Source organism: Ricinus communis, chromosome 6 (genome assembly GCF_019578655.1).
Source record: "Ricinus communis isolate WT05 ecotype wild-type chromosome 6, ASM1957865v1, whole genome shotgun sequence".
NCBI lineage: Eukaryota > Viridiplantae > Streptophyta > Magnoliopsida > Malpighiales > Euphorbiaceae > Ricinus > Ricinus communis.
In genome coordinates, this window is record NC_063261.1 from 13,644,590 (window position 1) to 13,651,196 (window position 6,607).

Here is a 6,607-nt window from a genome sequence, read left to right on the forward strand (position 1 = left end):
ACATTTAAAAGTATGTATAGCTATAGCCTCTACCACAATTATGCTCATAGCTCCGACAAAATTTAAAATCAAATTTACATTTCAGAAATATTACTGCTAAGCTAAAAATTTGTGGTTTTATTAACCAATACGTCTCGATTGATACTGGAATCATTTTTTAAAATTTTTTATAAGAATTTGAATTTTTATTATGAAAATTATTAAGAAAAAAAAGAAGTTGAAAATATATATATAAATAACGCATAAAAGTACTCGGCTAATCTCATTAGATGATTTTTTTTCTTTAGATTTTTCCTAGAAATATGTAATTAAATAAAATCAAAAGAGTGTTAAAATTGCACAAGTGTGATCCTGCCATGAAATGTGGAGAATGGAGAAAGGTGTCGGTTCTTAGAAAGCAGAGACAAATCAATCAGAGAAGCTCTTGAACGTGATTTCTGCTAATCTTCTCTGTTTTCTCTTTATAAACAGAGCAAAGAGCCCATTCCCACTTATTTCACTTTATTTGTCCTTTTCTCACTATATATACTAACCCTTTCTTGCTCTTTCTCTTGCCCATATACCTAAACACTCCCCTTCCTCTCTCTCTCCACCAAAATGACAGTTTGGTTCTCTCTCTTGCTTGCTTTCTTCTTGCTCTTTAATGGGTCTGGTTTAGCTGCTACTTATATGGAAGGTAATGCTCTCACATCTACATGTTTAGTCCTTTAGTTTTTATGTTTCTTTCGAGTTGGGTTTTTGTTCTTTTGTTTTATCATACAAATGCAAATCTCTCTTGAGTTTATAGTCCACCAGCTGATCTAGTTGTTGGTTAGTCCTTTTTCACTACAGAGATTTTGATGAAAGATCTTACCTTTTATGCAAAATATTGCTATTTTTTACTATAAAGACTGTTCATCTCATTTCTGATCTAACTTTCTCTGCTTCTTCTTTAGGATTCCTGAAGAATGGCAACTTTGAGCAGAAACCAAAACCAAGTGACATAAACAAGACAGTACTGAAAGGGAAAAATGCATTACCTGGCTGGGAAACAAATGGTTTAGTGGAGTACATATCTGCTGGCCCACAACCTGGTGGCATGTATTTTGCAGTTGCTCATGGTGTACATGCTGTTAGGTTAGGCAATGAGGCCTCAATTTCTCAAACATTAGCAGTAAAAGCAGGCTCTCTTTATGCCCTTACATTTGGTGCATCAAGAACTTGTGCTCAAGATGAGGTGCTAAGAGTGTCTGTTCCTCCTCTTTCTGGGGACCTTCCTCTGCAGACACTTTACAGTAGTAATGGTGGTGATACTTATGCTTGGGGGTTTATTGCCAAATCTAATGTTGTTAAAGTGACATTTCACAATCCTGGTGTTCAAGAGGACCCTGCTTGTGGACCTCTCGTCGATGCTGTTGCTATTAAGGAGCTTTTTCCACCAAGGCCCACAAGAGGTAATGTGTACCAACCCATTATATGCCTGTGGATCTACCACATTGGGTCATTTTTAGCCATTAATTTTGCTTAGCTCAAGTTAGAGTTCTGCTAATGTACAAGAAATTTATGTGATTTGTGGTTCTGGTCATGGGATCCACATGAATCTAACAATGGAGGTGTAATTGTCATCCACTCAAAGTTGTTTGAAATTAGATGTGGTTTTATTTCGGTGACTCATGATTCAAGGGTAGGCTTTGATTTGTTATGTGGGTTATGGCTTTAGTTCACTATCACCTGGTTGATGGTTTTAATGGTTAAACTGTATGCTCTAAAATACACTTTGCTATCATGAGCTTCTGTACGAGTCTGATTTCTGTATCCTATATGATCTTTTGTAGATAACTTGGTAAAGAACCCTGGTTTTGAGGAGGGTCCTCATCGCTTGGTAAACACTTCCAATGGTGTCCTCCTTCCTCCAAGGCAAGAAGATCTCACATCTCCACTTCCTGGCTGGATCATTGAATCACTTAAAGCTGTGAAGTTCATCGACTCAAAGCACTTCAATGTTCCGTTTGGACTTGCTGCTGTTGAGCTTGTTGCAGGCAGGGAAAGCGCCATTGCCCAAATCCTCAGAACAATTCCTAACAAAGTCTATGATCTCACATTCAGTGTTGGAGATGCAAAGAATGGTTGCCATGGGTCAATGATGGTCGAGGCATTCGCCGCCAAGGACACCTTTAAGGTCCCATTCGAGTCTCAAGGGAAGGGTAAGTTTAAGACAGTGAGCTTCAATTTCAAAGCCGTTTCAGCCAGAACAAGAATCACATTCTACAGCTCATACTACCATACTAGAATTGATGATTTTGGATCACTTTGCGGTCCTGTACTTGATCAAGTTAGGGTTTTCCCTACTGCATAGATGTCGGATTCAGTCACTTTGCAAATTACTAAGCGTTTCAGTTTTCTTATAAAGGATTGCAATGTTTGTTTGAACCGAACATTTTGTAAATTTGACGGTCGACGCCCAAGCTTTAGTATTGGCTTCACATGGTAGGACAAGATCTTTTTAGCTAAGAGAAAGGGAAGATCATGTGATTTTCTCTTATATGTAATGGTAAAAGCATTATATAATCAAGTATGTATTATCTAGACATTACAACAAACTCGAGCAATAAATTAAAAGTTTTTGAGTAACATTGCTTCTACTACAGTCCACTAGCATCTTACCCTTCACAGTAGAATAAAATTCTGCAGTGTCCAACTCTGTATATGAATATCTTGTACAACAGTAAATACATTGGTTTTGTTTTTGAACTGCATACAAAGTAAATGCATGAAGAAATGACATTAGCCCGATCTTATAATGTTATCGGCCCCCTACATGAAAAGAAGAGGTAAAGGGCAGGACAGAAAAGGTATCACTACCATGATAAACTTCCCACAATAAAAAGGCAAATGATGGAGGCCAGTCGTCTTTAGTATGAAAAAATGAGAGAAAAGAACTGTCTTCATTGACCATCATCCAGAATACCAACGAGACACTTCTCCAGCAAAAATTCCTCATTCACCCATGCATGATATTTGTCTGAAATGAGGTTAAGGATTTATATAAATCTTAAAAGCAAAATCTTGAAGTATGGATGCATATTCCCTTAGAAGGAATGATTTTGCTGGTAGGACAAAGATGACAACTTTCTGTTTGCATCTAATTAAAAAATATAATTAAAATTACCTCCTAAAATATTTAAAAAATATAATTAAAAAATCTTTGCACATCTATACCTGCATATAGTCTATGACACAAGAAAGATTGTTCATATGCTGTGAACTGAGGTAATTAGTGGAAACAACTTCAATTTTGACTTCTAGTAATACCTAATACAAGTAAGATTTAGATAAGGATACTAAATAGAGAAGTACAATCTTTTCCCACAGCCTTCATCAGCATATCAACACCTGCAAACAGGGATTTGTCATTTGGTTGCCTGTACACCATTAAGCATATGCATAGCAAAAAGATGAAGGCAGAGAATGAGCATTAATCCAATCCTACATCCATTGTAATTGCAGAGTGCAATGTTTGTTCTACCAGATATCTGAAAAGAAGTATCAGCATCAACTCATGTGCATACCTCCCGGATGAAACTTCATGTAAGGAGACAAATTATATACGCGACCTTTTAGTACAGTCCACATGGAGCCTTCTATTCTATGTTGTTTAACTTCATTCATAGAAATACGCCTCTTATTAGACTGTCCATTCAATCCTGGTGTATAAATTTTAGTCAGACCAAAAATTGATTTAGTACCAGAATTGCCATATGGATGACATAAGATAAATCAAATCTTACTTATTAATTTAGTCAATCAATGCGACAGATGTAATTCAAACACGAGGAAGCAGGGAATCCTGTTCTCATAAAAACCATAATGTGCAATGGATCTTTTGAAAACAAAAACAACCATACAGAATCATCAGTCATAGACCTAATAAAATTAAAATGTAGACATCTATATATCCATACAATTTAAAATATTTGTAAGAATTAAAAAGAGGGATCTCCAAACTGTGGATCTGACAGATTTATAGTAAAGTCACTGCAATTAAATACGATACAGGTTATGAATTGAGATATTAAAATTCTTCCTGCTAGTTGAGCTACACGCTACCGCGTACCATCCTAATGTTAGGAAAATTAGACGCAGAAGCGGGCACACATTGATTGAATTTCAAAGCATAAATTTAAAATATCAGTCATTTTCTTCATGTTTGCTTGATATTCACAACATAAATTTAAAGTAACAGTCATTTTCTTCATGTCCCAGCATCAAAGAAAAAGAAGTTTATCATCCATCAGTATTCTAACATCTAAAGCAATGATTATACTCCTCACCAGCATTAAGACAATAAAAGTGCAAGTATGCTTCTCAATTAACTTTCATAAGAAATATATGATTAGCCATAGGCATAAGAACATACTATATCTCTACCAGTCATGCACAAGCTAAAGATTAAGGTTCAAGACTTCCTTTGAGCAAACCTAGAAATGTAAATGCTCCAGCAATGGAAAATAAGACAATAAGACAAAATAACTCAGTAAAATTTGCAAATTAGGAGTGAAGCAACATTTTATATCAGGGAATCCAACAAATAAACAAAACAAACACAGGAAAACTATATGATGGAAGAAACTTCGTCAAGAACACTGTAACTAGATACCTGCAAGATCAGGATGGGTTCTAGTAAGCTTAAGCCAGTCCATTTGGCTATACCCTTTCTCAAAGGGAACCTTGGCTCGAGGTGCAGGCTTTTTAGTAGAAGCCTTTTGTTCTTTTAAACTCGTTACTTTAGTTCCAGTATCTGGAGATGCTACTTGTCCAGACAAATCACTAGGTCTTTTAAAAGATGCTGCATCAATGACATTGAAAGACAAAGAGCCAACAGTTTCTTCCTTGGAATTAGCACTATTTGGCAACCCATCTTTCCAGAGGATACTGCTACTTTGGCTGTCACTGATGCCATTTGAACACTCATCTTTCATAGTCATAGCATGAATATCTGAAGAAAGGTTATTTGGCTCGAGATCGACTTGGGCACTAGGTGCAGCAACCTGATTATGTTAGCATAAAGCCTCTCAGTCAACATAATAATATAAACAAAGCATCCACAAACACTCTCTCAAGAAAATAAAGTAAATAAAATGAACGCAAGCAGGTTAGCAAATTATCTCTTCTTTCTATGGAATGTAAATATCCAACTTGCCTGGCAAAAGGTGAAATCATCGTCATTGTCCATGTCTCAGTAAATACAATTCAAATTAGCTCAAGCACACTTCCCCTCAAGTGACACAATTATAAGTCACTCTTCTGCTTCCACAACTGCAGTGAATGTTTTTCAAATTCGACAAGTATAAGCAGAATACTTCGAACAACTGAAACTAAAGCACCAAAAGAACTAGAATCTACCAAAATAGTATCAATATCACACCATATAATTGCAGTTCTAGAAACAAGCTACAGACCTAATTTTACTCCTATTGTCCATTGCTAATACCATCCTTCCACAAGTTTTGTGCCTCATTTGTTCTTACTTTACTAGAAACTTGTCACTTTGACAACAAGAAAATATAATTCAATCTTTCATCCACCTTCAAAAGCAAATGAGATCTCAAACATTATTTTTATGTTATTATAATGACCCCAATGATGTTCATAACAAAATAAGACATCAGAAGTCATCTTAAACTAAACTACTTCACTAGAATTGATGCATTTCATTTCTTATTTTTTATGATTAGAGAAACATAAGTAGCTATTAAAACATAAAGGTAAAAATTTTAATCTTCCTTCTCTTCTTCTGCTCAAATTCCAACAAACAAATTGATAACAACAATCACCAACCTAATTCTCCAAATCCAATACCATTATTATTGAAAGTACGAAAGACCCACAAAAAATAATGTGCAATATAACAGACATTAAAATATCAACAAGATCAAACCATAAAGAAAACAATTCATAATAGTTGATGAATAAAGAATCGAAAACAAAGAAAAATGCTTGCAGTGTAATCTGGGTTTATACATACTGGGTCTCTTGAGCTGCAATAAGCTATAATAGAATCGAAAATCTCAGTTTGATCATATATTTTTTTAAGCGACTGGATTGGCAGAGGTTGGTCTACGAAATGAATAATGGAGCCTACGCTGCCGTTTTAGACTTTTTGTTTTGGCTTAACTTTTTGCTGAGAATAAGGTCGAATTTGGCTTCCAAACTTTATTTTATTTTTTCTCTTAAACTTTATAGTTAGGTTTAATTTGACCTTTTTTTTTATCCTTAAGCTGACTGTGTTTAAAATTTTATTATTTTAGCTTAAATTAAATTTCACATCAAGAATGTAAGAGTTGCTCTCTTTTAAGAAATTAAAGAATTATGAAATAAAATAATTCATTCTCTTAATAATTCAACCTTAATTTAAATCATAACAAAAAAAATCTGTAATTAACTTAATAACTAAGATTGAATTTAGATAAATATTTATTTTTATTTTTTAAATATTATCCAAAGTTTTTAATCTATTATTCCTTAATAATACATTATCTTTTATGAAAAAGTAAGTCACATCCTTTTTTAATGAGGTGATTTGAGTTAAAAATAAGATTTAAATTAAATTAATCTGAAATTAAAAAGA

At 34.3% G+C, this 6,607-nt stretch overlaps 2 protein-coding genes across 4 annotated transcripts; one reads left to right on the forward strand and one right to left on the reverse strand.

Moving 5' to 3' along the window:
* The first annotated feature begins 359 nt into the window (after positions 1 to 359).
* On the forward strand, positions 360 to 2,610 carry LOC8259300. Its single transcript, XM_002517751.4, has 3 exons — positions 360 to 676; positions 936 to 1,433; positions 1,815 to 2,610. Exons 1-3 carry the CDS (start codon positions 598 to 600, stop codon positions 2,333 to 2,335), a joined length of 1,098 nt encoding a protein of 365 aa, XP_002517797.2. The 5' UTR covers positions 360 to 597; the 3' UTR covers positions 2,336 to 2,610.
* LOC8259299 (cytochrome b5 domain-containing protein RLF) lies at positions 2,570 to 6,162 on the reverse strand. 3 transcript variants are annotated; one of them, XM_015718386.3, is made up of 6 exons: positions 6,005 to 6,161; positions 5,180 to 5,295; positions 4,637 to 5,027; positions 3,549 to 3,683; positions 3,322 to 3,372; positions 2,570 to 3,001 (listed from the first exon to the last, which is right to left on the reverse strand). In XM_015718386.3, the coding sequence occupies exons 2-6, from the start codon at positions 5,210 to 5,212 to the stop codon at positions 2,925 to 2,927; spliced, it is 687 nt and encodes a 228-aa protein (XP_015573872.1). In that variant the 5' UTR covers positions 5,213 to 5,295; positions 6,005 to 6,161; the 3' UTR covers positions 2,570 to 2,924. The 3 variants fall into 3 exon arrangements, with proteins under 3 accessions (XP_015573872.1, XP_048231704.1, XP_015573874.1); XM_048375747.1 differs by lacking the exon at positions 6,005 to 6,161 and adding an exon at positions 5,439 to 5,966; XM_015718388.3 differs by lacking the exon at positions 3,549 to 3,683 and having other exon boundaries at positions 6,005 to 6,162.
* Positions 6,163 to 6,607: the final 445 nt, after the last annotated feature.

Coding starts and splice junctions, on each gene's coding strand:
- LOC8259300 (XM_002517751.4), top strand. CDS start 598: ATGACAGTTTGGTTCTCTCTCTTGCTTGCTTTCTTCTTGCTCTTTAAT. Junction 677..935: donor AGCTGCTACTTATATGGAAG/GTAATGCTCTCA, acceptor CTTCTTCTTTAG/GATTCCTGAAGAATGGCAAC. Junction 1,434..1,814: donor TCCACCAAGGCCCACAAGAG/GTAATGTGTACC, acceptor GATCTTTTGTAG/ATAACTTGGTAAAGAACCCT.
- LOC8259299 (XM_015718386.3), bottom strand. CDS start 5,212: ATGGACAATGACGATGATTTCACCTTTTGCCAG. Junction 5,028..5,179: donor ATGATTTCACCTTTTGCCAG/GCAAGTTGGATA, acceptor TAACATAATCAG/GTTGCTGCACCTAGTGCCCA. Junction 3,002..3,321: donor AGATTGTACTTCTCTATTTA/GTATCCTTATCT, acceptor ACCTCATTTCAG/ACAAATATCATGCATGGGTG.